Source organism: Tursiops truncatus, chromosome 20, assembly GCF_011762595.2.
Source record: "Tursiops truncatus isolate mTurTru1 chromosome 20, mTurTru1.mat.Y, whole genome shotgun sequence".
Classification (NCBI taxonomy): domain Eukaryota; kingdom Metazoa; phylum Chordata; class Mammalia; order Artiodactyla; family Delphinidae; genus Tursiops; species Tursiops truncatus.
This window is the reverse complement of record NC_047053.1, coordinates 4,775,884-4,803,666: the sequence shown is the minus strand read 5'-3', so window position 1 is coordinate 4,803,666 and position 27,783 is coordinate 4,775,884. Positions and strand designations below refer to the sequence as shown.

The window sequence follows — 27,783 nt, the reverse complement described above, 5'->3', positions numbered from 1 at the left end:
AACCGATTCCAGTATGGATCTATTGCTTTCCAATCTATGGAGGCCTTTGGATTTTAGGAGTGGGTTATAAATATAATCACACTGTCCTTTGAAATCTGTTATTATTTCAACAGTATGTTTCACCATCCTTCCATTGATTACTGAGATCAAAAGTAGAGAATGTTTTTCCCAACTTGCAAGTGAGGTAATTGAGATGTCATGAAGTTGGATGATTGTACCATGTTCAAAAATGTGTCTTCACTTACGAGCCTGTGTCCTTAACTTTTTTCAAGGGTCCAAATCGTGCTCCATGATGGGTAACTTCTGGAAAGGTCCCAGTGGGTGACTAGCCCTTCTCATAGTCAATAAAGAATCTTTAGTTCAGAGGATGTCACTTCCTGATCTTATATCAGTGTTTGATGGGAAGGGGAATTGATCTTACGTTTGAGGTAACAAAGGTCCACATTCTGGATTTTCAGAGGCAAACTGAACTTCATCTGAGTTTACGTCATTAATAAGTCAGCGTACTAAGGGCTTCACTAAAGGTGATTACATGCATACAGATGAAAGAGCTTTCTTCTGAATCCATCCCAAGAGCAGAATATCTCCTTCGTTAGGCCGTCAGGTGGTTTTAGGTTAAGAAGTTGTCCTCGGGCTTCCCTGGTGGCGCAGTGGTTGAGAGTCCGCCTGCCGATGCAGGGGACACGGGTTCGTGCCCCGGTCCGGGAAGATCCCACATGCCGCGGAGCGGCTGGGCCCGTGAGCCATGGCCGCCGAGCCTGCGCGTCCGGAGCCTGTGCTCCACAGTGGGGGAGGCCACGACAGTGAGAGGCCCGCGTACCACAAAAAAAAAAAGAAGGTGTCCTCATGAAACACAAGTGTACCTCTCCCTCTCCTCCGGGAAGGAAATTCTCCTGGAGCCACTTCTAAGACTCAAGACTCCCCGCCTCAGGGGTGTCCTTCCTTTGCGATGCATTTGCAGTGGATCTGCCCGTTAGGTACCTTAACGTCCAGGATCTCTTTGTGCATCCTGCCTTTGCTGTATTGTGTGTCGGGGGTTCAGGAACATCCATCCCATGAAACCTCCTAGAGATAATTCATGATGCCAAACCATTCCCATCCATCACCTAAAGCACATGCCGTTTCTCCATCCGCTTTGCAGTCCAAGTCCTTGAGCGACAGTAAGAGCCGCCACAAAAAGCCCAAGGACCCCAAGCCAAAGGTGAAGAAGCTCAAATATCACCAGTACATCCCCCCGGACCAGAAGGCCGAGAAGTCCCCTCCGCCCATGGATTCCGCCTACGCCCGGCTGCTCCAGCAGCAGCAGCTGTTCTTGCAGCTGCAGATCCTCAGTCAGCAGCAACAGCACTGCTTCAGCTACCCCGGGCTCCACCAAGCTCAGCTCAAGTAAGTCAGGCAAGCCCAGGCTGGCGCCTGGGGGCAGACGCTGCTGGTGGCTTATCTGGCCGAGGCCCCCGGGCCAGCCCCTGGGGACCCAGCGAGTCCTGCGCTGCACCGCATCCCGGTCCGGTGTGTTTAGAGCGCGACGGTTCAGAAACCACGCCCACTTTTTCAGGGACGGAAGGCCGGGAGGAAGCAGGTACATCAGTGCCCCTGGTAAGAGGCCTCTTTGGGGAAAGTATTAGCGCTAGAGAACGGAGGGGAGGAGCCATCTAAGAATGTAACGCTGGAATTGGGAGCCAGTCCAATACGGATTACGTTTCAGGAATTGGCTCAGGGCTGAGTGACTGGGTGACAGCCCCAAAGATTGACTCCTGAGCCCAGTGTGTGATCTCACAGTTAGGTCACCTTGTAAAGGGTCTTTCCCCTCAACCATGAAGTTGGGATGTAGGTTCCCCCACCTGCCTCTGTTCAACCTCGGGTCATGCTGGTGATCGTGCCACGTGCTGTACGCGATCAAGCTTCGTGCGCACGCTCCTTCCTCCCCAGGACAGGGCATCTGCTAAATCACAGATGGACGGGCCTCTCCCGCGGCCACAGTCTCCACCACTCCTTCTTGTCTCCCCAAAACCAGCTTGAGGGGTGCTTGCCGCTTGCCATCTGGCCCACTCTGGTTCTTCCTCACCCTGCCACTTCTACTGATTTATTATTACGTTGCACTGATTATTGTTGCTGATGTATTTATTATTACACGCCTGATCCTTCTGGGCAATTAGCTTGTGATCCAGTCTAATTGCAAGCCACCCCCTAAGGGTTCTGGTCACCCAGTTTTCCCCACACTGCCAAGCAACTCTCTGACACCAGCTGGGTGTTCTACAATTCAACTCAATTCCGATGCTCTCTCCCCGGAGATCGTGTCAGATCCCGCAGGTTGAGGGCTCAGTCCCACAAGACTGTCCCCTCCCCCTTCGGACACCAATCACAAGTCCAAGTTGTCACCTGTGCTTCTGACAGACCAGCTACAGATGGGAGGTTCCAACAGTCCCCTCCTTGGGTTCGATTAATTTGCTAGAGTGGCTCAGGGAACTCAGAGAAACATTTTACTTACTAGGTAACCGGTTTATTGGAAAAGCATGTAACTCCCCATGGGAACAGCCAGATGGACGAGACGCTTGGAGCAGGGTACATGGGAGGCAGGCAGAGCATCTATGGCTCCTCCAGGTGCACCAGTCTCCCCAAATCTCCACATGCTACCCAACCCGGAAGCTCTCCAAACCCCATCCTTTTGGGTTTTTATAGAGACGTCATTACATAGGCACGGTTGATTAGATCATTGGCCATTGCCGATCAGTTCAACCTCCAGCCCTCTGTCCTCCCCAGAGGTCGGGAGCGAGACTAAAAGTTCCAACCCTCTAATCACATGATTGGTTCTCCAGGCCACCACCCTCCATCCTTAGGTGGCTTCCAAGAGTCACCTCATTAGGATAACAAAAGACAGCTCTGCGCTCTCATGACTTAGGAAATCCCAAGGGTTTTAGGAGCTAGGCCAGAAACCAGGATGAAGACCAAATATATATTTCCTATTCTAAATCACAGTATCGCACCCCCAGATGTATAGCTGACTGTATTTGATGATATTTTAAGTGCCTCTTTTCTGTTTGTTTTTCAGGGAACCAAATGAGCAGGTGGTCAGAAATCCAAACCCTCCTTTAGCACCGCTGAGCAATACCCCTTTGTCTCCTGCCAAAAACAGTTTTTCTGGACAAACTGGTGTCTCTTCTCTCAAGCCAGGCCCGCTCCCATCCAACCTAGATGATCTGAAGGTATACGGTTTGACATGATTTTCTTTCTTTCTTTCTTTTTTTTAACAAATATATATATTTTTTTAACCACTGTGGTTGGATACCCAATAGAACAGGAGACTGGGGGCTCCCAGCTCAGCTCTTCTCTTAATGTTTCTGCCTCTCACATTCCTCCTTTGCAATGAGTCATTGTAAGAGTCAAATAGAATCGTATACGTGATAGCCCTTAGCGCAGAGGGCGGCTTTGAGATTGATACAAGTTTCCGATGGCCAACTTCACAATGAACTTTTACCAGTCTCTTGAAGTAAGAAAAACAAGAGCCACGTCAAGAGCTTTTCATGAATCTAACTGCGTTCAATATATCTGACCAGTCTTTATCTGAAGTATTTATTTCCCCACAATGTTTTGAATGTCAAAACGTCCTTTCCATCGGGAAATGATGGCAGCAGTGGATAGAAGTTGAGTGTTTCTGGTGTTTTATTTCTTTTTCTTCCATCAGGATGCTATTAAATACGGAGAATAGTCCTTACTCAACGAGGTAAAACGTTGGGAACCCTACGTCGATAATACAATTTAAGACCAGGTGCTGTTCTATTATGAAATCCCCAGTTCTGAGAACTTCTGCCCTGAAGTGTAGCAGCAGCTTGTTAAGGGATACACGTGCGCTAGCAGTTGACTCTGGATCACACTCATGGATCTCTGTTCACTGAAAGGACGCTGGCCTTTTGAGTTGAACCTGGTGTGTTTCAGAGCAGTCCTCAGGATCGCCAGATTCGTCTGTCCGGTGTTTACAAAAGGACAGAAAAGGATGGAGGCAGGGCCCTTCCGGGTCTCCAATGCGTGGGCACACCTCCCTCTAATGCCTACTGCAGCTCCATGATTGCACCTCTTTACCTAGTTTCCACCCCACCGATTACTCTTCTCCCCAAAGGATCTTATCATTTTTCCCCCAAAACACTAAATTCCTAAAGGCCCCCGTGGTCCTCACTGGGCCAGTCCTATGGCCCTTCCCCAGCCCTCAGTCCTCCTTGGTCATCCTTCTTCCCATGCTCAGCCCTCAGTCATTCTCTCCTTTGGGGGAAAAGTAGGCTTGGGACTCTTTCAAATTAGAGGAAGTTCAGTGGCCACCAAATGTCAACACTGGTAGATAAAATGTATCTTGGGCTTTGATATCAAAGGTTTCTCTGTTTCTTACACTTGGAATAAAAGTGCTTAGGTTTCGTCGAGTTTGTTTCAGTTTGGCAGCTGTAAACCTAGAGGAGGACGTCAGGTGTATGATGTTGCTCTGCAGAGCGGTGGCCCCTCACCCTCCACACCCCCGCAGATCATCAATCCATAGAGACAGAAGTAGCTCCTCTCACCTGGAAGACTTTATGCTAAGTGAAGTAAACCAGACACAAAGGGACAAATATTGTGTGCATCCACTTCTGTGAGGTCCCTGGAGTCCTCAAATTCATAGAGGCAGAAAGTAGAATGTTGGTTCCCAGGGGAGAGGGGAATAAAGTGTGAGTGTTTCATGAGTACAGAGGTTCAATTTGAGATGATGAAAAAGTTCTGGAGATGGGTGGTGGTGATATTTGCACAACATCGTGAATGTACTTAAAGCCACTGAACTGTACCCTTACACATTATTAAATGGTAACTTTTATGTCATATGTCTTCTACAAAGATTTTTTTTTTTAAGTAGTCTATCTCTGGATGGGAGCTCAGATCACGTAGGACTGGAGATGTCTTGGCCCCAAAGAAAACATAGTCCAGCTATGATGTGCCTATCAGAGCCCCTAGAGGTGGTTTCCTTGGCGTGCACATGCGCAGAATCATTGGCTGGTTATAGTTACAGTAATTAACAGAGGTATAAGGAGATGGTGGTGGTGACAGTGGGAACTACCATTTTTTGAGTATAAACTATCGGTCGGCCAGCTTTCAGAGGTTTGCTTTAGAATTGAGTTTGGGAGTGTTCCTTCCTCTGCAATTTTTCGGCATAGTTTCAGAAGGAGAGGGGTTAACTCGTCTCTAAATGTTTGATGGAATTCACCTGTGAAGCCACCTGGTCCTGGTCTTTTGTTTGTTGGGAGTTTTTAAATCACAGTTTCAATTTCAGTACTTGTGATTGGTCTGTTCATATTGTCTATTTCTTCCTGGTTCAGTCTTGGGAGATTGTACCTTTCTGAGAATTTGTCCACTTCTTCCAGGTTGTCCATTTTATTGGCATAGTAGTCTCTTAGGATCCTTTGTATTTCTGTGGTGTCCACTGTTTTCTTCTTTTTCGTTTCTAATTTTATTGATTTGAGCCCTCTCCCTTTTTTTTCTTGATGAGTCTGGCTAAAAGTTTATCAGTTTTGTTTACTTTGAGATTTGGTTTAATTTTTGCCCCACAAGATAAGTTTTAAATGTAAACATAATAAATCAGGATCTTAAAGAGGTTAAGTGAAATGCAAGTTAACCAGCTTCTACGTGACAAAACTGGGGCTTGAACTCAAGTGACTGATATCAAAGGCTTTGCTATTGTCATTCTTGAGAGTGGAAAGGGGGCGGGGGGTAGACGGGAGAAACCTGAACTGGGCTTGACTACTGGGTGTATGGGGAGAGGTGTCACCTGGGAGAGTTACAGCAGTAGCAGAAATTGGGAGGGTAGACTGAGGAGATGGTTTCAAGGTATGTTGGCAAGTTCATTCAGTTTAGAAAAGTTGAGCACAAGTACCAGGAGGACAACCAAGAGAAAAAGTCTAGGCAGTTTCCATCAGTTAGACGTATATTAGCCTCGCTCAGCTCACCTGTGCTGTCAGGGATAGGAACAGAAATCTTGGAATCGTTTGTATAGTGGGGAGGGTTGGAAGTAGAGCAGCAAGTGAGATAGAAGGAGAACAAAATGGAAAGAGTGGGAGGGAAGGATGGAGAAGGCGGAAAGGAAGGAGAGAAGAGGAATAAAGGAGGTGAATGATGGAAACATTTAGGGAAAGGAAGAAATCAGAGGACTTAATGAAGGTAACCCTCAAAAAAAGTAATCAGAAAGGTAAGGCAATGAAGGTGATGTTTTCCAGAAAAATGCTTATGTTTTGCTTCATAGAAGTAAAAGGGGAAGGGCTTCCCTGGTGGCGCAGTGGTTGAGAGTCCGCCTGCCGATGCTGGGGACATGGGTTCGTGCCCCGGTCCGGGAAGATCCCACATGCCGCGGAGCGGCTGGGCCCGTGAGCCATGGCCGCTGAGCCTGCGCGTCTGGAGCCTGTGCTCCGCAACGGGAGAGGCCACAACAGTGAGAGGTCCGCGTACCACAAAAAAAAAAAGAAAGAAAGAAAAAAAAAGAAGTGAAAGGGGAAAGGCACTGAGAAAAAAATTTGATTTCTCATTAAAAAGTTCTAAGTGGAAATTTGACAGTATATGGATTTTTTTGTATCCTGCTTCTAACAAACTGGAGAGTCAGAGAACCAGAGAGCATGGGGGGTCGGGGGAGGAGAGAGAAAGTAAATGGGAAGTTTAAAAAATTGGGAAAATATTTGATGGATATTAAGAAATAATTATTCATCTTTTTAGGTGTGATAATGATCTTATATCTATATTTTTTAAGTACTTACTTTTTAGACAAAGATACCAAAATATTTACAGATTAAAATGTATAACTTGCTTCCACATAATTCAGGAAATGTAGGGGAAGAAGTAGTTTGGGGTGTAAATCAAACAAGATTGGCGTATAAATGAAACAAATGCGGGCTGATAATCGTCAGAGCTGGTTAATGGGTTTGTGGGTTCGCTACACTTTTCTATTTACTTTTGTGTATGTTTGAAATTTTTCGTAATAAATGGTTTAAAGTTTTATCAACGATTAAAACCCCAGGGAGGGACTTCCCTGGTGGTCCAGTGGTTAAGACTCTGTGCTTCAAATGCAGGGAGTGCGGGTTTGATCCCTGGTCGGGGAATTAGAATCCCACATGCTGCATGACACAGCCAAAAAATTAATTAATTAAAAAAATAAAACACCAGGGAATGTAAGAAAGAGGTTTATACAAATCTTTGTCCCAGGCAAGCCTACACAGCATAATATTCTGAAATTTATAGCAAACTGGACTGAACAAGTATTCATTTTATTTTAGAATATGAGCCGCATTATTTAATAATGTTGTTTAAATTATTCAGTGCCAGAGCAGATTCTAAAAATAAACGTAGAGCTCATTAATTTTAAGTAACTCTAAATTAAAACAGTAATGAGCTGCCATCTTGCACTTTTTCAAACCAGCAAATCTAAAAGAAAATGGTAAAACAATGCTAGCCAGGCTGGGGGGCCGAGAACGTATTTTATTGCTTGTGGTACGGTAAGTTATTCAAATCCTTTTTGAGATAACTTTTAAAATAACTCTTAATGTAATATATATTCACTATTGAAATATGATAGCGTATAAAAAAGTGAAGAGTATTTTTTTTTTGGTTGCACATCATGTGGAATCTTAGTTCCCCGGCCAGGGATCGAACCTGCGCCCCCTGAAGTGGAAGGCGCAGTTTTAACCACTGGACCAGCAGGGAAGTCCCAAGTATTTTAAAAGACAATTAACTCACAGATTCGGTATCCTTCTAGACTTAAAATATGCATGAACGTGTTTGGTTTTAAAATAATTATTTTAAAATAATTATGTGAGCGTATACTTCGGGCATGCTCTTTTATTTTATTTATCATGGACTTTTTCATAACGTTTAATATTCAATAAGATTTTTCTTTTTAATATTGGCATATCATTTCTCCACCTCGTTGACATCCCTCTATTGGACTTTTAACTTGCTTCCAAATTTTTGCTATTTAAAATATAATTTGTGGGCTTCCCTGGTGGCGCAGTGGTTGAGAGTCCGCCTGCCGATGCAGGGGACACGGGTTCGTGCCCCGGTCCGGGAGGATCCCACATGCCGCGGAGCGGCTGGGCCCGTGAGCCATGGCCGCTGGGGCTGCGCGTCCGGAGCCTGTGCTCCGCAACGGGAGAGGCCACAACAGTGAGAGACCCGCGTACCGCAAAAAATATATATATAGATATAAAATTTGTACACACATTTATTAATTTCTCTAATTATCTCCCCAGGCTAAATACATGGGAGTGGAACTTCTAAACCAAAATATATAACTATTTTTAAGAACTCTTGATCCATATGGCCCCATTCCTGTCCTGAACATTTGTGCCAATCTATTCCCAGAGGTAGTGTGTTAGGGCAGCACTTCTCAAGCCTGAATGTGCCCAGTGAACCACCTGGGGCTCGTGGTGAAATGCAGATTCTGATTTGATAGGTGTGGGGAGGGGCCTGAGATTCTGCATTTCTCCCGTAAGCTCCAGATGCTGTCTGATGCTGCTGGTCCAAAGACCACACTTGGAATAGCAAGGTATTAAAAAGCTTTTTTTTCTTAACATTTTTATTCAATTATTTTTCTGCTACTTCACTGACACAGTGTTATTATTCATTTCTTTGTCGATTTGATGAATACAAAGCTAGGTACATACTTATTTTATTTGCATTTCTTGGAACACTAATGATGGTACACATATGTTATTGGCCATTTTTCTTTTAATTTTATCTTTTGTTTGTGAAGGATTGGATCATGTCCATTACCCAGTTTTATACTGGGTGTCAGTCTTTTTCTTTTGATACATTGAGCTTACGAACACTTTATTACTTGCCCTGCAATTATTGTTTTAATGAGATGACTGTTTGCATTTGCATTTTCTTCCAGTATTTTTGACTTATAGTTTTCAATTTTTGTGGTCAATATTTTTATTATTACTTTCTTTGCTTTGAGGCTTGAAAGATCTTTCCCTGCAAAGTATCAGAAGAATATTTCCCTATAGATTTCTGGCTGTTTTATGGAATTATTGACATTTAGGTATTTAATATATTTCCCATTTTAATTACAAAAGTAATATGCTGATGTGGGCTATTTTGGAAATACAGATAAGGAGAACGATTGTTAACATTTTAGCATATTTTTATCTAGACATTTTCATCTTGCAAGCATAGGTTTAAGCATATATATATATATATATATATATATACACACACACATATACACACATACACATGTTTATATAATTCTTATAGAAATAGAATCAAGCAATTCAAACATTTCTCACTTAATCATATACCATAAATAATTACTCATTATTCTATATCAACAAATAGCATCAGTTTTAATGGATCTAAAGTGTTCTATCATGTCTGTCATATTTTTACATATCTGTGATTTATGAACACATGGAATTATTTCAACCCTTCAATTTTATATAATATATATATATTATATAAAATTGCAGGGTTGAAATAATTCCATGTGAATCAACGTAATAATAATAGCAAATACACTGCACTAACAATTTGTGAGGCACTACTCCAAGCCCTTTACAAATTTTAGGCCATTTTAATCCTCACAAAAATGTATAAGGGAGGTACTGTCAGACCCATTTTACAGAAAGATCACTGAGCTGGGAAGAGGCAGGGCCAGGATTTGAATGATGGTCTCATCTCCGCACACACTTCTCTCAGTATATGACTGTTACCAAGCCAGTCAGTAAAATTAGGACATTGATGGTGAGGCAGAACTGCAAGGCTGAGAACCTGGTCCTGAGACCAGTAGCATCTGCATCCTCTGGGAACTTGCTAGAAACCCAGATTCTCAGCCCCCAACTCAGACCTTCTGAATCAGGAACCCCGGGCTGGGGCCCAGCTGTGCTGTAATGCTCTTGCCAGTGGTGGCAAAGAGGTGGTGGACAGGGCACTCAACTAGGATGCAGAGGTCCTGGGGCGTCAGCCTGCTTTGATGTTGTGGGTTGAGGGTTGATGTCCAAACCCAGGCAGGTATCAGTTTTCTCACCTGTAAAGTGGGGACAAGGACCCAGATGGGGGTTGGAGAGCAGTAGACCAGATAACCGCCGTGGTTCATTTGAGCTGGACATTTCTATAATCTGGACCCGTGAAAACATGGTGTATGCCAGTATTTTCAAATCAGTAAAATTGTGCAAAACCGTCGAACATCTGGTGTAGGGGAGGAAATCGGAAACAAGGAAGGGGACATTATAAAATCCCATTCGTGATGTCTTAAAGTTTCTGTAACAATAAATACATTTTTAAAAGATTGTCATTAAGCAGCACTAACGACGGCCTGGTTTCTTTAGGTCTCTGAGTTAAGACAGCAGCTTCGAATACGAGGTTTGCCGGTGTCCGGCACCAAGACGGCCCTCATGGACCGGCTTCGGCCCTTCCAGGACTGTTCTGGGAACCCTGTGCCCAACTTCGGTGACATAACGACTGTCACTTTTCCTGTGACACCCAGCAACGCGCTGCCCAATTACCAGTCCTCCCCATCCACCGGCGCCTTGTCCAACGGCTTCTACCACTTCGGCAGCACGAGCTCCAGCCCCCCAATCTCGCCCGCCTCTTCGGACCTGTCGGTGGCGGGGTCCCTGCCGGACACCTTCAACGATGCCTCCCCGTCCTTTGGCCTGCATCCGTCCCCAGTCCACGCGTGCCCCGAGGAAAGCCTCATGGGCAGTCTCAATGGGGGTTCCATCCCTCCTGAGCTGGACGGACTGGACTCCGAGAAGGACAAGATGCTGGTGGAGAAGCAGAAGGTGATCAACGAGCTCACCTGGAAACTCCAGCAAGAACAGAGGCAGGTGGAGGAGCTGAGGCTGCAGCTGCAGAAGCACAAGAGGAGCCACTGTCCCGAGAAGAAGCTGCTGCCTTTCCCGGCCGCCCCCATCAAGCAGGAAGACGCCACCTCCAGCTGTCCGTTCGCGTCCCCGCAAATAGCTGTGAAAAGACAGAGCGCCTGCTCCGAGGGCCAGCCGCCGGCTCGTGAAGATGCTCAGCTCCTGCCCCTCGGGAACGCTCACTGTGCGGAGCCCTCGGGTCAAACCAGCGTACTTTCTTCCACATTCCTCAGCCCGCAGTGCTCCCCGCAGCATTCGCCCCTCGGGGCTGTGAAAAGCCCGCAGCACATCAGTTTGCCCCCCTCGCCAAACAACCATTACTTCCTACCCGCATCTTCGGGCGCCCAAGGAGAAGAGCACAGGGTCTCCTCACCTGTCGGCAGCCAGGTGCGTACTGCACAGGTAAGAACTCCTGGCCCCATGCCTGGTGAACCCGTCTTCCTGGAAGCGGGACGTGGACGTGCAGCTGCTACAGAGCTGACGTTGGAACTTGTCACGGGGAGGGTTCGCCACAAACCCAGTAGCAGCTGCCCGACGCCACGATGCACAAGCCTTTACAGTAGAGCGAACTCGCTTCCGAGACTAGCGTGGCTTGTTCTGGAAAGGGCTAGATCATAAGTGGTTTTGGCTTTGTGGGATGTACAGTCTCTGTCACAGCTCCTCAGCCCTACGCCTGGATCATGAAAGCAGCCATAGACAACTGGTAAACGAATGCATGTGGCTGTGTTCCAGTGAAACTTTATTTACAAAAACAAGCCAGGGGCTGGATTTGGCTCGTGGGGCTGTTCCCAGGACCCCTTGGTATCTAGCCTTACCATAGGCCAAACCAACTCATCAAGAGGGCCAAAGAGGGAGTTACCATGGCCATGTCATGGTCTGCACGGTGCAGATCTTTACCTACGGTGTGCCAGGCTCTGTTCTAGTCTCTGGGGATTAGTGCTGAGCTGGCCAAACAAAATCCCTATTCTCATGGGGAGACAGATAGTAAACAAAAGGTATAAGTAAGTGTTTAACACATTAGAAGATGATACATTTTACAGAAAAAAGGCAGAGAAGGGAGATTAGGAGTTTGGAAGTTTACAACTTTAAAGGGAAGGGCCCGGGACATTTGAAGGAGGTAAAGGAGAAAACCTTGTAAATACTTGAGGCAAAGGCATTGCAGGTGAAGAAGGAGCAGCAAGTGCAAGGGCCCTATGGTAGGAGCACATGTGGAATGTTCAAGGACCAGAAAGAAACCAGTGTGTTTGGTGCAGAGCGAGAGTAGGGATGGCTTAGAACAGTGACCCGTTCAAAGACTAGACCAAGGTGACCATCCAGGACTTTCCTTTTATCCATGAAAACAAAGAATTATTAGGAAAGTCTCTTTGAGAAAGACAGTTAACGTTATCAAAAGGTTCTGGAATCCATGTTATTAGAAAGGGAATAGGAAAAACACTTACATTAATTGGATGCCTGCCGTGTACCGGGTAATAAGAGGCATGTACATGAGTCATCTCATTCATTGTCACAACAACCTTACGAGTTCCAATTTATCACTCTTTGCTATTGAGGAAAATAAGGCCCAGGGAGGAGAAGCCAGTTGCCCAGCATCACAGGAACCTAGGTTTATCAGATTCTAAAATGCATGCCCTTTTCCCACTGAATATTCTCTACCCTGGGAGTATGAGGCGTGGCCATAGGTAAGGCGAATGCATTTTTATGAACCCACCAGAACAACACATTCACGTGAATGGTGCTCAGACCTCAGTCAGCACTCTGGGAGGAGCTGAAACTCACACGGATTACCATCCTCATTGACAGCAGGTATTGAGCGCCTCATGGCCTAGGCAACAAAGGTGAAAATAGCTCTTGAAATATACAGCTGTGGACCAGAAGGGGCTCAATTGAAGGATATCGATACTCTGAAGAAGAACTACCATTTGTACAGTCATTGATGGTTTACAAAGCACTCTTTGTAAAGACATGAATGATTCCATAATAAAAAAAAATCAAAAGATAAAAAGCAATATAGGATAACATCACTGATGGGCACTTTTGACATTAAATGCCCCCCAGAGCATGGCAGTGGGTGTTGACCATGAAGTGCTAGAAAAGTCTGGAAGGCTTTGCAAAGGGGTTGAACTTGAGAAGTGGAGTTGGAGAAGGAGAGTCGGGAAAAGATCATTCCATGTGAAGAAACACAGGGAGGGAGTATGTCCAGGGCCCGGAGGGGTTAGTAGAATTTAAGCTCGCAGAGGGAAATCGTACTCAACTGTGGAGCGTCTGGAAGACTTATCCTGGTTAGATGTGGAGACCCTACGATGTAGATGTGTGGAAACCATGGAAAGTTTGTGAACAGGAAATGATACGTCGAAAGCCAGATCTGAGACTTTGGTGATGGAATTCAGGGAGGTTTGGAAAGATGAGATACCAGGGCAGGGACTAGTTGTCTCAGCAAAGGTTACCCTCAAATATGCTGCTGGTGGCCATTTAATTTGTCCTTCTTCCTTTCTACAGAACTCAGGGGCACGTGAGGGCCATCCTTCAAGCTTCTCTCCCCAGCCTTCCAGCCTTCACCCCTCTTTCTCTGGAGCCCAGACAGACAGCAGTCATGGTGCCGGGGGCAACTCTTGTCCCAAAAGCCCAGGTGTACAGCAAAAGGTAGGCACCTGGGAAGAGCTTTAAACTGGGGGTTGGCTTTGCCTCTTCTCTCTCTGTGGCCCCTGTTCTCCAAATGTTGAGGTTCAAAGGCAGAAAGAAATTACATTTTGGATAGAAACAAGTCCACTTGAAAAGGACAGAAATGGATGTACAGATAAAAGTGAGGGTATTCCAAGGCACTGTTTCCAGGGTTCATCCCAGAAATCATGCCAACTAACACGGCCTTGGTATGTTTGCGAAACATCATGGCAAACAGACCTGGTTCAGTGAAGTTCAAGATTGGAGTCAGGGCTCATGGGAAAAAAATGTGGAGAAAGAAGTAGTGGGTCCTCGGAAAGGACTGGAGAGATGCAGAAAGTTGGAATCATGGTGCAAAAGGGAAGAGATGTTACGTGTCAGCAGGTGGGACAATCGGGGATATAAAAGATGCGGATACATGTCAGCAGGTGGGATAATCGGGGATATAAAAGATGCGGGACACAGGGAATTCAAGGAGCAGTGGGAAGATGGTAAAAAGGAGACAAATGGGCTTCCCTGGTGGCACAGTGGTTGAGAGTCCACCTGCCGATGCAGGGGACGCGGGTTCGTGCCCCGGTCCGGGAAGATCCCACATGCCGCGGAGCGGCTGGGCCCGTGAGCCATGGCCACTGAGCCTGCGCGTCCGGAGCCTGTGCTCCGCAACGGGAGAGGCCACAACAGTGAGAGGCCCACGTACCAGAAAAAAAAAAAAAAAAAAAAAGAGACAAACGTGAGACGGCCATGACACAAAAGTGCTGCAGGCCCCAGGGCAGGGCATCCTGAGGGGACAGAGACCCTGAAAGGTCCCGGGCACTGCACAGAATGCTCTCACAATCCCCAAGGCTGGCTCATGAAGAGATACCCTGGCAACACCTGCCTGCAACTGTCTGCATATACATCCACTTAGGAATGAAACGGGGTGGGAGATAAATCACTCTGGAAATTCCTGGGTTGGTGGAGCTCTTCATGTCTGATTGGATGGACCCTTTGCTTTATTTTCTTTTCTCATCTCACTTTCTCCCAACAGACAGGGTGTACCTTAGAGGGGGGAAATGAATTTTCGAGGTTCCCATCCTGAGACGCCTCCAGCTTTGAGTCCATAGTGATGTGTACCATTGTTAATATGTATCTGTGGTATATATGTAACATAAATTTAAGCTGCAGCTTTTGTTTTGCCTTAAGTCAATGTTTGCAGAATTTAGCCTGTCGTTTCTAAAACAGAAGCTGTACCGTTTCCGACGCATGGATTGATTGTCTTTCTCTGCGTTTTACTCACCCAGATGGCTGGTTTACACTCTTCTGATAAGTCAGGGCCAAAGTTTTCACTTCCGTCCCCAACTTTTTCTAAGTCAACTTCAGCAGTTTCAGAGATAAGCCAGCCTCCATCCTATGAAGATGCAGTAAAGCAGGTAAGCACATGATCTGGTCTTTACGGAAGAGTAGGCTGACTCAGCGGACGTGTTTTTACATGATGCGGCCTCACGCGTGGAGATTCTGTTGTTGAGCGTGTCTGTCACCTCCCTGCTGGAATGAGCAAAATGTCTAGATGCTCACTGTGGGGATGTGTTGTGTGTGTACAGATGCTGCCTGAGGCAGAGAGAGAAGAGGTTGGCTGGACGCCCAGATGCCTGGGCTTCGTGCCAGCTGCCTCTCCCACTACCGTTGGGCAAGTATTCAACTTCTCTTACATAAAATGGGGACGATATCTACTGCATAAGTATTTCAGATGATGCAGCATTTATCACATGGTCCAGACATGGGATAGGTACTCAAATATACGAGAGGAATTGCTGGGCCAGTCGTTTCTAAGTTTCTTCCTAGCTTCAAAATTCAGTGATCCTAGTAAAATATGAATGGTTGTAGAAGCTGGGTAATCGTGGAGGTTTGTCGTAGCCTCCACTTCCATTTATGTTTGGAAAATTTTCAAATAATAAGTAAAAAAAAATAAAAAGAAAGAAAAAACCAGCAATGCGTGATCTTATATTTCAAATGGCCTGAATGTGGATAAAGGATCACGTGGCCCTCTGTGTGTGCTCAACCCAGAAAATACCATCTCCATCGGTGGCTGCCCCCTGGTATCCTGCAGAGCAAAGTCAGCCTGCAGTTAGATTTCATTTAGATGAGAGAGTGTTTTAAATATCGGGAAATTTTATGCAAAACGTAGGCTTTCCCATTTCTGAAAAAAAATCAGAGAACTGGCAACCCGGAGGCACATCTCTGCCAGACAACCATTGCCTGAAACAAAGTATCGTCGCCTCCTTGGACCAGAACATGTGTTCTAGCCTCTACCCCTCTCTCTCTCTTGCTCTGCGTTTGGCTCATTTACATGACCTGCCAGACCTTGTAGGCATTTAATGCAAATGATTCGTTCTCCAAGCAGTGCTCTCACCCACGTTGATCATTGATGCCTGTGTTTATTGGGACCCAGCTCTCAGAAGAGTGAGATCCAATTATGCCTCTGTTCTCCCCATTCCTGTCCCCTGGTATCTGTAAACATCAACACATCCTTCTTGGTTTCAAAAGAAAAAAAAAAAGGCCAGGCAAAGTGGACTTCCATAAACGGACTCTGCTTCACAACTCAGATGAGCCAGAGGGGAAGGTGTAGTCCGTACAAACGTTGATAGATTCCACAAGCTATCACAATGAGGAACCAGAGAAATGTGAACCAGGTTCTTGGGTCACATCCTCAGCAACCAAATGGGAGGCAGAGCTGAGTCACCTCATTTCTTATTTTGTTTATTTGGGTTCTCTCTCTTTTCTTCTTGGTGAGTCTGGCCAGAGGTTTGTCAATTTTGTTTACCCTTCCAAAGAACCAGCCTTTGGTTTTATTGATTTTTTTCCTATTGTTCTTTTAATTCTTCCTTCCTTCTGCTGACTTTAGGTTTTGTTTGTTCTTTTTCCAGTTCTTTTAGGTGGTAAGTTGAGAATTTTCTTGTTTTTTTGAGGAAGGCACGTATCACTATGAATTTCCCTCTAAGAACTGCTTTTGCGGCATCCCATAGGTTTTGTATGGTTGTGTTTTCACTGTCAGTTGTCTCTGGATATTTTTAAATGTCCTCTTCGATTTCATCACTGACCCACTGGTTTTTTTAGTAGCATGTAGTTTAGTCTCCATGTAAGCATTTTTTTCTCATTTCTTTTTCTGTGGTTGATTTCTAGTTTCATGCCATTGTGATCAGAAGCGATGCTTGAACTAACTTCTGTCCTCTTAAATTTGTTGAGGCTTGTTTTGTGTCCTACCCAAGTCACTTCAAAGTGATAAAAAATGACCATACTATATATGTGTTAAGGTGCCCATCTCCTGGGATGGAAGCTTCTCAAACAACTGAATTCACTCTGAAGAACTCTGGGCTGGGGAGCATTCTGCCTCCTTTTCCCCTTCTTTTGTTGTAATAGATTGTTTTATTCAGTAGTTTTCCTGTCTAGAATTCATACTGAGCTTTAATCACACATGGTTCAAAAACCTTTAGTCAGTGACACCCATATTCATGGCCGCATTATTCACAAAGGCCAAAAGGTGGAAGCAACCTAAGTTGGTTGAATGGATGAATGCATAAACCATTGATGGAGGTATGGATAAACCAAATACATATTCTGTACATGCAATGAATATTACTCAGCATTCACAAGGAAGGAGACCCTGACATACGATACATGCAGCGTGGATGCACCTCGAAGACATTATGCTAAGTGAAATAATCTAGCTGTAAAGGGAAAAATGCTGTATCAATCCACTTATCCGAGGTACTCAGAGTTGTCAAATTCAGGGGGACAGGGCTTCCCTGGTGGCGCAGTGGTTGAGAGTCCGCCTGCCGATGCAGGGGATGCGGGTTCGTGCCCCGGTCCGGGAAGATCCCACATGCCGCGGAGCGGCTGGGCCCGTGAGCCATGGCCGCTGAGCCTGCGCTTCTGGAGCCTGTGCTCCACAGCGGGAGAGGCCACAACAGTGAGAGGCCCGCGTACCAAAAAAAAAAAAAAAAAAAATTCAGAGGGACAGAAAATAGAACGGTGGGTGCCAGGGGCTGGGGGAGGGTGCAATGGAGAGTTAGTGTTTAATGGGGACAGAGTTTCAGTTTTGCAAGATGAAAAAAGTTCTGGAGCTGGACAGTGGTGACGGTGGCACAACAATGTGAATGAGCTTAATGCACTTGAACTGCACACTCTGAAATGGTTGCGATGGTAAATTTTATGTTGTGTGTATTTTACCACAATTAAAACAAAACAGACCCTAGCCAGACCTACTTCAAAAGCCTGTTGTGCTGCTTCTAATGATTTCCTACAGAAGCGGTTGCCATTTTTTAACTTCTCTGTTCTCCTTTGGTTACTTTGCAATAGCAAATGACCCAGAGTCAGCAGATGGACGAACTCCTGGATGTCCTCATTGAAAGTGGAGGTAAGGCATCAGGATGCCCTGCACCTGCATGTACTCTGGGGAGCAAACCTTAGGATCAAGGTCAGATGCTCATTGTAAGCTGGACCAAAAAGTCGTCTCAGGGTTGAGTGTCACTTCCTCTCAGCCTCCCGTCCACATTTGAAGCAGAGATAATGTGAATAGAAGGCATAGATGATGATTCCTCACTGCCTCTGTCCCGTTGTCCTCAGAAAAATTTTCATCAGTCATTTTAACAGTTTTCATCTTTCAGCTCAGTCCGTGTTTCCCTAAATGTTTTCTCCTGCTACACCACTTGTCCCTACTGTTCTAATCCCAATGTCCCCCTCTTCTTAATTATAAGAAGAAGAAAGCAGATAAGGCAAGTTTTGTGCTACCTACTCAAAATGAAATTTAATTGGTAATCTCCCACTGATGGCCCATTCATGTTCACATGGCATTCAAGTAAAAAATGGTCAGTGTGTTCTTTTTGCCTCCTTTTAAGTCATTCATTTATTTCTTTTTTAAAAATTACATAGTATGTGCCTAAAATTTGAAACCACACAAATGAGTAGGATCATGTAAGGAGAACGTGTGCATAGAAAGAAAAGACTCCAGATCTGAGCCCTTAAGTAACGACATTTAAAATTTCAGGGAGAAAAGTGGTCAGGCATCATACTAGGTTCAATACTGTACCAGGCACAATCTCCACCTTTAGGGGGTTTGCGGTCTGGTAGGGGAGATGGGGAAAAAGCAAGTAAACAGGCAATTCTTCCATTGTAACAAGAGGGAAAAAGGAAAAGATGGACACAGGGGTATGTATCGTTGTAAGTTTTGTAATGGAAAGATGAGTGGGTTCCTATCAGACACCCTTATATTTTTAATGAAGTATGTTGGCAAGGTCTGCAAAGAGTCGGGGTACAAGAGGGGAGCACGGGAGGTTCCAGGAAAGAAGAACAGTGATGAATTGATCCCAAGTGAATTGAGTTTTCTGGAGAAACACAGTAGGATCCCTAGGCGGTATTAAGTGCCCCTCGTAGGCTTGACATCATGAAGTTAAAGAGAAACCGGGCAGCTTCATTGTGTAATTTTTCTCTTGAACGTCCAGCCGATCCAGGGCAGGCTCAGAGAAAACAGATGATAAGATTCATCCAGATGCGGGCTTTTGCCAAGGGAGTATGGTGATGGGAGAAAAGGACAAGGGGATTAAGGATATTTGTGAGAGAGTAATTACAATGGTGGCTCAGGAGTATAGGCGGGACAAGAAGTAAAAACCAGAAGGGGCTGATGGATGGTGATAAAACAGCAGAGTTGGTAGGTTGGGGTGACCCCAGCAGGCTGAGAAGTTGTTGTCGTGGGGTCCTTATGAGGGGAGCTAGAGGAATAGGAGGAGATGGACAGAGAGTTGGCAATATTGATCGAAATCGAGCTTTCAGGGGGATGCAGTGTTTGGGGACAACCAAGTCCAGGCTGTGTCCGGCAGAATGGGAATGGCGGAATCAGCTGGGTTGGAGGGATGGAGTGTCAAGGAACGGAGAGGCCAGCTGGACAACAGGTCACTTCTGGGGATGCTGAAGGCACAGAGGATGGCAAGAGTTGAAGTGGGAGGAAAACAATGAACCGGAAGTAGAGTTTTCAGTGGATGAAGAGGAGGGGCCAGGAGACTGGGGGGCGGGGGCGGGGCCAAGGAGAGCAGCATGACCCTCGAATCCACTGAGGAGGGCTTCCCTGGTGGCGCAGTGGTTGGGAGTGCGCCTGCCGATGCAGGGGATGCGGGTTCGTGCCCCGGTCCCGGAAGATCCCACGTGCCGCGGAGCGGCTGTGCCCGTGAGCCATGGCCGCTGAGCCTGCGCGTCCGGAGCCTGTGCTCCGCAACGGGAGAGGCCACAACGGTGAGAGGCCCGCGTACCGCAAAAAAAAAAAGAAAAAAACCACTGAGGAGTTAATAATAATGAGGGGGAGTGACAATCAGAACGTGGCAATGGGAAAGGACCTGATGACCCATCTTCTGGCTCTGCAGCAAAGGAGCCCCCAGTGAGGGTGTAACGGAGGATGTAGTGTCCTCAGGGGACAGCCAGGTGTCAGTGAAGAAGCAGGTAAAAGAACCTGCTTTGAGCAATCAATAATCACAGAGCGGAATTTCCAGCAGGAGAGGGTTTGGGTAGAGACCCAAGGGAAGAACTGAGGATATACAGAGCAGTTTGGGGATCAGACTGGGTGATGAGCAGTGACCCGAGAAGCATGGCCATCTCCTGTGTCTACACGTAAGTCATTCATTCCAGAGATTCATGCACGTGTCATGCTCGAGCGGAAGTGCTTGAACAATTCCCATTGTGTTTTACCAACAGAAATGCCAGCTGACGCCAGAGAGGATCATTCATGTCTTCAAAAAGTCCCAAAGATACCTGGGTCTTCTCGAAGCCCCACTGCTGCCCTCCCCGCCAAGCCCCCGGCTTCCTTTGAACCAGCCTCTGCAGGAGGCCAGCTCTCCTTCGATCACTACGGCGCCGACAGCAACGAGCACCTTGAAGTCTTATTAAATTCCCAGAGCCCCTTGGGGAAGGTGGGCGACGTCGCCCTTCTGAAAATCGGGAGCGAGGAACCCCCTTTCGATGGGATGATGGATGGATTCTCCGGGAAGGCTGCAGAAGACCTCTTCAACGCGCATGAGATCCTGCCGGGCCCCCTCTCCCCCATGCAGACTCAGTATTCACCCTCTTCCGTGGACAGCAGTGGGCTGCCCTTAAGCTTCACGGAATCTCCTTGGGAAAGTATGGAGTGGCTGGACATCACGCCACCCAGCTCCACCCCGAGCTTCAGCTCCCTCTCCACCGGCGGCCCCAGCATCTTCAACATCGATTTCCTGGATGTCACGGATCTCAATTTGAATTCCCCCATGGACCTCCACTTACAGCAGTGGTAGATGCCTGACGCAGCGTGCTACGGAAGACCAGTAGGAACCCGGTGGGGGAGAGCACACAACCGTAAATACTTACATTATCCAAAAGAAGGAGGAGGGGGGTGGAGGAGGGGAAGGAGAAGCCGGAGAGAGTTAAAAAGAAGCAATGGAGACTTCTGTGACAACGAACAAGAGCAAATCGGAGTCTTTTCTATATAGATAGATAATGTAATATTTACCAGCCTTCAGTGACAGTTCATGATTTCAGCAGTGCACTCAAAAATATGCTTTTTCAGACCAAGAATGCCAAAAAAAAAAAAAAAATTCTTCCACTGCCTTTTCAAACACCAGTCTTTTTTCTAGCCCGTACTTTTTCTCAGGCATCGTTGGGGCATAATCTCACTTTGTAAGCTTTTCTCATGAATTTATTACACATACCGTGGAAAGAAGATGTAAGCTTTCTAGGGAGCACAGGGAAGCCAGTCCATCAGAGGTGATGGAGGACGCACCCATGACGGAAGCTGCTTCCTGTCTCTCCGTCACCTGGCTTTCAAAATAGAAGTCAGGCCCAGTGTCAGGTTCTTAAGGCAGAACAGAGGGACAGGACCAATCCATTCCCAGGGGAGTGAAATGAACTCAGCGTCCCTCAGCCGCAAAGCTGCCCCGTTGCGGTGGCCCCAATTCTATCCCACAACCGACCCACCTTTGGCCTCAAGAACCCCACCTAGAATTTCCCTCCTTCTCAACCAGTAGCCGAATCATTCCCACTGTCTCCGTGGTGATAAGCGTTGTGAAACAGGTGAGAACCCTAAAGCAAGAAGAAAAGCAAAACCTTCTGCCGTAGACAGTTCTCCAGCACAACCCCCTTTAGTGTCGAAGACTAGAGAGGACCATGTAGGCAGAGCAGAAGGACCTCCCTAGCCTCAGGAAGCCGTATCAGAGATCATTCAGACAGGACTAGAGAACATCGTTTCACGTGTCCTGGAAATAAATACCGTGGGTTACTATAACAGGACGATTATAGAAGTCAGGCTGCTTTTCTTGTTTTCTTATTGGTGGGAGGTGGTCCACCTCTGTTTACCTTTCTCCCGCTCTGCTTTTCTTTCAAGATATCAGTCCTTTCTTGCTCCTGTGTTGGAGATCTTTCCTTTTCTGCCCCACCATCGGGAGAAGAGAACTTCTGCCTTCTAACCAGCTGTCATACCCCTAATAAAGCCATATGTTAAAAAGCTAAAAAATCGAGGTTCTCCTGGAGAACTCATTCTCCGTATGCGTAATCTGCTATAAAAGGAAGTCAAAAGAATGCCCTCAGGAAGAAACCAATGACTCGGCCCATTAGTCACAAAGCTGTCTCTACCCTCATTTGATTAATAGCAATCCCTGATTTGGGTTGCTCTGGGGAAATCGGAAATCATTATATAGTAAAGATAAATACGAATCATAGTTACAAGGAGAGAGTATTTCAGGTCTGGGTTTCTGAAAGAAAACACAATTGCACGTTGAAAAGGATGGAAGGAGAAAAGACGACGGTCTCGTGTGCATTCCTCATTACCTCTCGTGCTTTCGCTGGGAACTGAAAAACTTAACTTGCAGGATCGTCTCCCTAAGGCTCACTGTGGTTCCAGCTCACCGTTTCGTAGTGTTGCATGCTGTAGAAAGTAGCTATCGCTGTTTTTATTTTTTATTGAAATCACTAAGGCACTGTTTTCTTCGTTTGTTAAAAAAAAAAAAAAAAAAATTGTTCACTGTGCACTTATGGAGAAAATAACCAAACATGTTGTGATTTTAGAAGTTCTCTTTTTGAAAAAAAACCAAAGATTTAGAAGTCATTCCATTGTTAACTTGTAAACGTGTGTGAACACAGAGTGTTTTTGGTGACTGCTACTCTGAGAGCTGCCAGATCTTATTGGGGGGTGAGGAGGGAAGGAGAGGGATGTACACACACACACACACACACACACACATGCATGTGTGTATAGATATATACATATGTATATGTATGTGTGTCTATAGGTGTGTGTGTACATATGTATCCATATATACACATACATATGTACATATACATACACATATGTGTATGTGTGTGTATCTTCAAGGCAGTGTTAGAGTTCTATACCAAAAGCCTTTAAGCCTCCATCTGCTGTGAAATGATCTTGCCGTTTCTCACTGCGAGTTCCTGATTAATCACCCAGATTACACGTTGCCTCTCTGTTTATGACTCATGGCTCCAACCCAATGACTCACAGCCACCTGCTTACCATGAACAAGCGCGTCTTGACTGTGATGTGAAAAGACGGAAGAGCATCACCGTTGGTCGCTGGAAAGGGTACTGCCGTCTCTCACGGGAGAGCACCAGTGGAAGATGACAGTTGTTTTACATTCCTCCATCTGCGTTGTGCTTTAAAAGAGCCACACGGTACACTTTGCTTTTATCAGAACCAAACATCTAGAGGGGAAGATTGCCAGTCTCTTCTTTGACGATGAAGCTATGGAGAAGAAAACCTTCGTGACACATTCCTCACGTTTGTGTGTTCCTCAGACGTCGAAGTTGTATTCAGATCTTGATAAAGCTCGCTGGTCCGTCCATTTCTCCTATGCCACGTTGTGTGATTTTTTTTAATGTTATTTTTGTCCCCCTTCCTTTGGAAAACAATCGCACAGCAATCTCTGAGACTCTGGTCTGAGTGTCAATTATTTTTTCCTTTGGGTATTTCTGTCTGAAGTGCTAGACTTGGTTAGGAGGCCCCTATCTTTGTAAGACTATGCATTTTCATTGGGATATTTTTAGGATATTATCAGGCACTGACATATACGCCTCACAGTGAAGATACTCGCAACTACAGACCAACACACAACCCGGAGCAGCCTCCTGGATGGTTGTTTTTAACCTCCTCCCACAGTCTTCACCCGCCATATTCACTGTCTCTTCGTAGATCAGATATGATATTTGCAAGATAAAACTGAGGATAATTGGGAGGAGGTTGAGGATTTTTTTTTTTTTTAAGTTCTTTTAAACTCTTAGTTGTGTCTCCTTTTCTGGTGACAAATTGAGCATGACTAAAAGATGTACAGAGACTTAGGAAGATGGCCAGGGTCAAGGTTCGCTTGAAACTAGCCACATGTAGTTCTCTTAAGACCCCTGGGACCCCCCGTGGTAAAGCAGACCTGCAGACATTTGCAGCTTTTCCCAACGCTGGTGCAGTAGGTTCACGCTTATCCAGTGGAGTCAGGAAATTGCTTTGTGCAAATGATTTCATTAAGCCAGTGCTCATTAGAAGCTCTGCTGCTAACAGCGTTACTGAGATGACACACACTCTGCTATAAAGCCGGGGGGGGGAGGAAAGAAAGAAGGAAGGAAGTTGAAGGAAGGAAGGAAGGAAAGAAGGAAGGGAGGGAGGGAGGGAGAAAGAAGGAAGGAAAGGAAAGGAAAGGAACGGAAAGGAAGGGAAGGTCCTAACCTCTCAGTTCAACTAAGACTCTGCATTATGAAAAGCAAATTGCAAAATTTTGGATGAGAAATGATTCTCTCCAATGAAATGATTGCACTGGTAAATGAGGAAAGCAAGAGGGTCTTCACCTAAATAGTCAAGGGGTTGTGAACTGGTGGCCTTTGCCATTCAGAAACATTTCCAATCTGAAAAAAATAATCAAAAACCTACCCCAAGCATTCAAGACAGTCCTTTTCCAAAAATGTTCAGACACCATCAGCTCTTCTAGAAACCAATGCTGGCCTAGCCGAAAACTCCCACATCCAATTTACTCATCCAGTGGCTAAGTACTCGATGTCTCACCTGTGCAAAGCACGCAAACCCCCAAATGGACAGCACCACGTAGACTCTGCACAGATGGTTCAGATTTTGAGTGATTGGGGAGTTGCAGGAACACTGGGAATCTCTCAGTCCTCCAACCAGAAACCCTTTACCTGTGGTGACAAAGGGATCTGCGTTTTCCCGGAAGGTGGAGGGGAGGGCCCCTTTTTAGGTAAAAGCTGTGCCCATGCTAACATTTTTTTTTTTCTTCTCAAACAGCCTCAGTGTGTCACTTAGACATCTTTCCTTACTTGCACCACTTAAATCATCTGTGAGAGCTTTAGGGTTTGTTTTCATTGCCCGATACAGAAGCCTCTTGAAAATCAGGGAAAGGTAAAGGAAACTTTTTTTTGGCCTCACCCCCTAATCTTGATCTTCAGAACGAGCTCTCCGGACCAAAGGGACACTTAAGGGTGGGGGGTGTCCACGGGGAGTCTCCATCTTTTAGGAGAAAAGCTGCAGGGTTGCGAGGGCAGCGTGGTCCCCCTTCAGGGCTTGGCTGTGGTCCTCACAGGGGAAGTCCACAGATGCACACAGTTTGCTATCAGCTGTGAGAGAACTCGGATTAAAAGAGTCTGGAGTGTTCATTTTCCTATAAAGCCAGTAGAAACCAACAGATGCTGAAACTGCTAATGCTTTATTAGATGATATTACTAGACACACAGAGTCCAGGTCCTAGAACAAGACGGTCCTGTAAGTCTGAGAGCCGCTCTGTGTGGTGAGAAGCTGGGTTCGATTCTGGAATCCACATTTTCAGAGCAACCCTGTCTAGGCTGGGACTGCACATTAGGAGATGATTTTAAGACAGCAAGAGGTCTGAGAAAAATGTCTCTATCATCTTGCAGGGAAATTGTAATAGGATTCATTGAGTTTGATAACATATGAATAAGTTCCCTCCTGATTGTAGGAGTCGGTGGATTCTAGGCTTCTAGAATTCTGCGGATTAAGGCCAACACCTGATTGTCTCTTGTGCTTATTTGAATCACCTCCAGCCTCATGGACACTGGTCATGTGAGTTTCCTGTACATGTTTTAACAGCTCCCGGGGGTTTATGGGAAAAGGGAGGATAAGGATGAGGATCCTGGAGGCTGTTCTAATGTTTTCCAAAGGAAGGGAATCCACACTGCTGCCCAGAGTTCTCTCCAGTGCGCCCGCAGTGGGGAAGGAGGGCAGTGTGTGGCTGGGTACTTGAAATCCTCCCTTGGCGAAACACCAAGAGACACATTGTGAAGAAGTCAGAAGAGCCAGCATACGTTCTCTGCAGGGACCCTGCGTGGTGGAGTTTTCACGTCGGCCTCCTTTGCTCAACGATACGTAACTAGAAAGAAATGTGGGTGACCAGGAAGAGAAAAGAAGCAATGGCTAAATACCAAAGTTGGCATGTGTTCTTTTTAAAAAAAATATGTATATTTTTAAATAAAATGTTTATTTTAGAAAAAGATGGAAGCTTTTTTCTTAACTATGTGATGTACCAGGCATTGTGCTGTTATTTCACTGAATTCTCACAGTGGTCCCATGAAGCGGTACCGTGATCATCCCCAGTTTACGTTGAAGAAACAGAGTTTGGAAAGGCTAAGTTAATCGCTTAAGGTTACACATCTCAAAATTGGCAGAACCAGTAATCGCACTTTATTTATCTCCGATGTCCCTGATCTCAAACACTGTACGTCTCACCCGCACTTACCACTGATGATACTAATAAAATGAGGACTTTGGTGAAAAGGAACAGAGTCTGCAGTTACATACATGCTGTTAAAACACACGGACAGATAAGTTAGCCAACCCAATGTTCTCATCAGTTTCGCAGCTGAGCAAACCGAATGGTAACGTAGAACAAATTGGGCATCAAGGTGATCTATAAAATCTGTAGAGACTCCCCAAGGAAGACTGAGTTTTTATCTTCTTTTCTCCCCTAAATTTATTCCTGACCATCATTTTCTCATCAGTGCATATATAAACCAAATGGAGGAGCTGAGATTTTGTGAAAGAGCCCTGGCATGGGGGTCCTCAGCTCTAGTTCAGACTAGCATTGATCTTGCCCCATGCCATGGCTCTTCCTTCCCTGTTCTGGCCTTACTTTCTCGTGGGTTCTCCCTGCTTAGAAGCAAGAAGGTCACAGGTGGCCAGAAGCCCCAGGTGTTCATCCTGCCAGATTAGCAGTCCCAGCAAAAAGAGTTTCTCATTCCTAAGAGTCGCAGCAGAAATCTGACAGCTGTCTCTCAGCGGTCTCATCCATGAACCAATCTCTGTGGCCATGAGCATGAGATACAAATTCATGCATAGGGTCTGGATCTCCTGTTTAGCCCTGAGCTGCGGTGTGGGACCATTTGAATCTCGTGCACTGACAGTGGAGAAGGTGAGCTTTTCTAAAGCAAGGTTGAGGCGCTTTTACCAAAAGGTGGAAAGGATGCACAAACTACAGATTACTCTATACAACCCCTGTTGATGAGAAGTTTGTCACCTAGTGGAGGAAACAAACAAGGAATGACAACGTAGCCTACGTTGCTTACATGCGGGTAAGTGCATACTGCTCCCATGTGGTATGTGGTAGAGAAAGGGCATTGAAGGAAGTCTTGGGTGGGGAGGATGGTCAGGAAGGGCTCTCCAGAGGACCACCAAGCAAAGATAGTTACAACAATGGAGTTAGCCAGGCCAAAGCAGAGGAAGAAAGCATTCCAAGCAGAGGCAACAGCCTGTGTAAAGGCCTGGAGATAAATGAGAATTTGCCATAAGTGTGAACTTATCTTTAAAACATGAGGGTATCATTGGAGCATTTTAAGCAAGGAAGTGCTATAATAATCTTTACACTTTATGTTTTAATTTTTATTGTTTTATTATTTTTATTTATTATTTTTACTATAATTTTTTTATTGAAATATACTTGATTTACAGTGTTTCAGGTGTACAGCAAAGTGATTCAGTTACACATATATATCTCTATTCTTTTTCACATTTCTTTTCCATTATAGATTATTACAATATATTGAATATAGTTCCCTGTGCTATACAGTAGGTCCTTGTAGTTATCTATTTTTATATATAGTAGTCTGTATCTGTTAATCCCAAATTCCAAATTATTTAGAAAAAGAACTCTGGCTATAGTGTGGAAATGGATGGGAGTGACAAGGATAAGGGAAGGGCAGCCGAGTAAATTGTGAATTCGTTTGATAAATCACTGGTGCCCTTCTT

The 27,783-nt window shown here is 45.6% G+C and overlaps 1 protein-coding gene across 2 annotated transcripts in view; it reads left to right on the top strand.

The window, feature by feature from the left end:
• The window catches only part of MYOCD (myocardin), a 93,463-nt gene extending 69,304 nt beyond the window's left edge, over nucleotides 1-24,159 (top strand). For both annotated transcript variants that reach the window (XM_019944128.3, XM_073797019.1), the window contains 7 exons: nucleotides 1,142-1,386; nucleotides 3,050-3,203; nucleotides 10,323-11,261; nucleotides 13,356-13,499; nucleotides 14,798-14,926; nucleotides 17,853-17,910; nucleotides 20,235-24,159. In XM_019944128.3, coding sequence (XP_019799687.1) covers nucleotides 1,142-1,386; nucleotides 3,050-3,203; nucleotides 10,323-11,261; nucleotides 13,356-13,499; nucleotides 14,798-14,926; nucleotides 17,853-17,910; nucleotides 20,235-20,809 — 2,244 coding nt within the window. In that variant the 3' untranslated portion in view covers nucleotides 20,810-24,159. The remainder of the gene's footprint in view (nucleotides 1-1,141; nucleotides 1,387-3,049; nucleotides 3,204-10,322; nucleotides 11,262-13,355; nucleotides 13,500-14,797; nucleotides 14,927-17,852; nucleotides 17,911-20,234) is intronic.
• The last annotated feature ends 3,624 nt before the right edge of the window (nucleotides 24,160-27,783 follow it).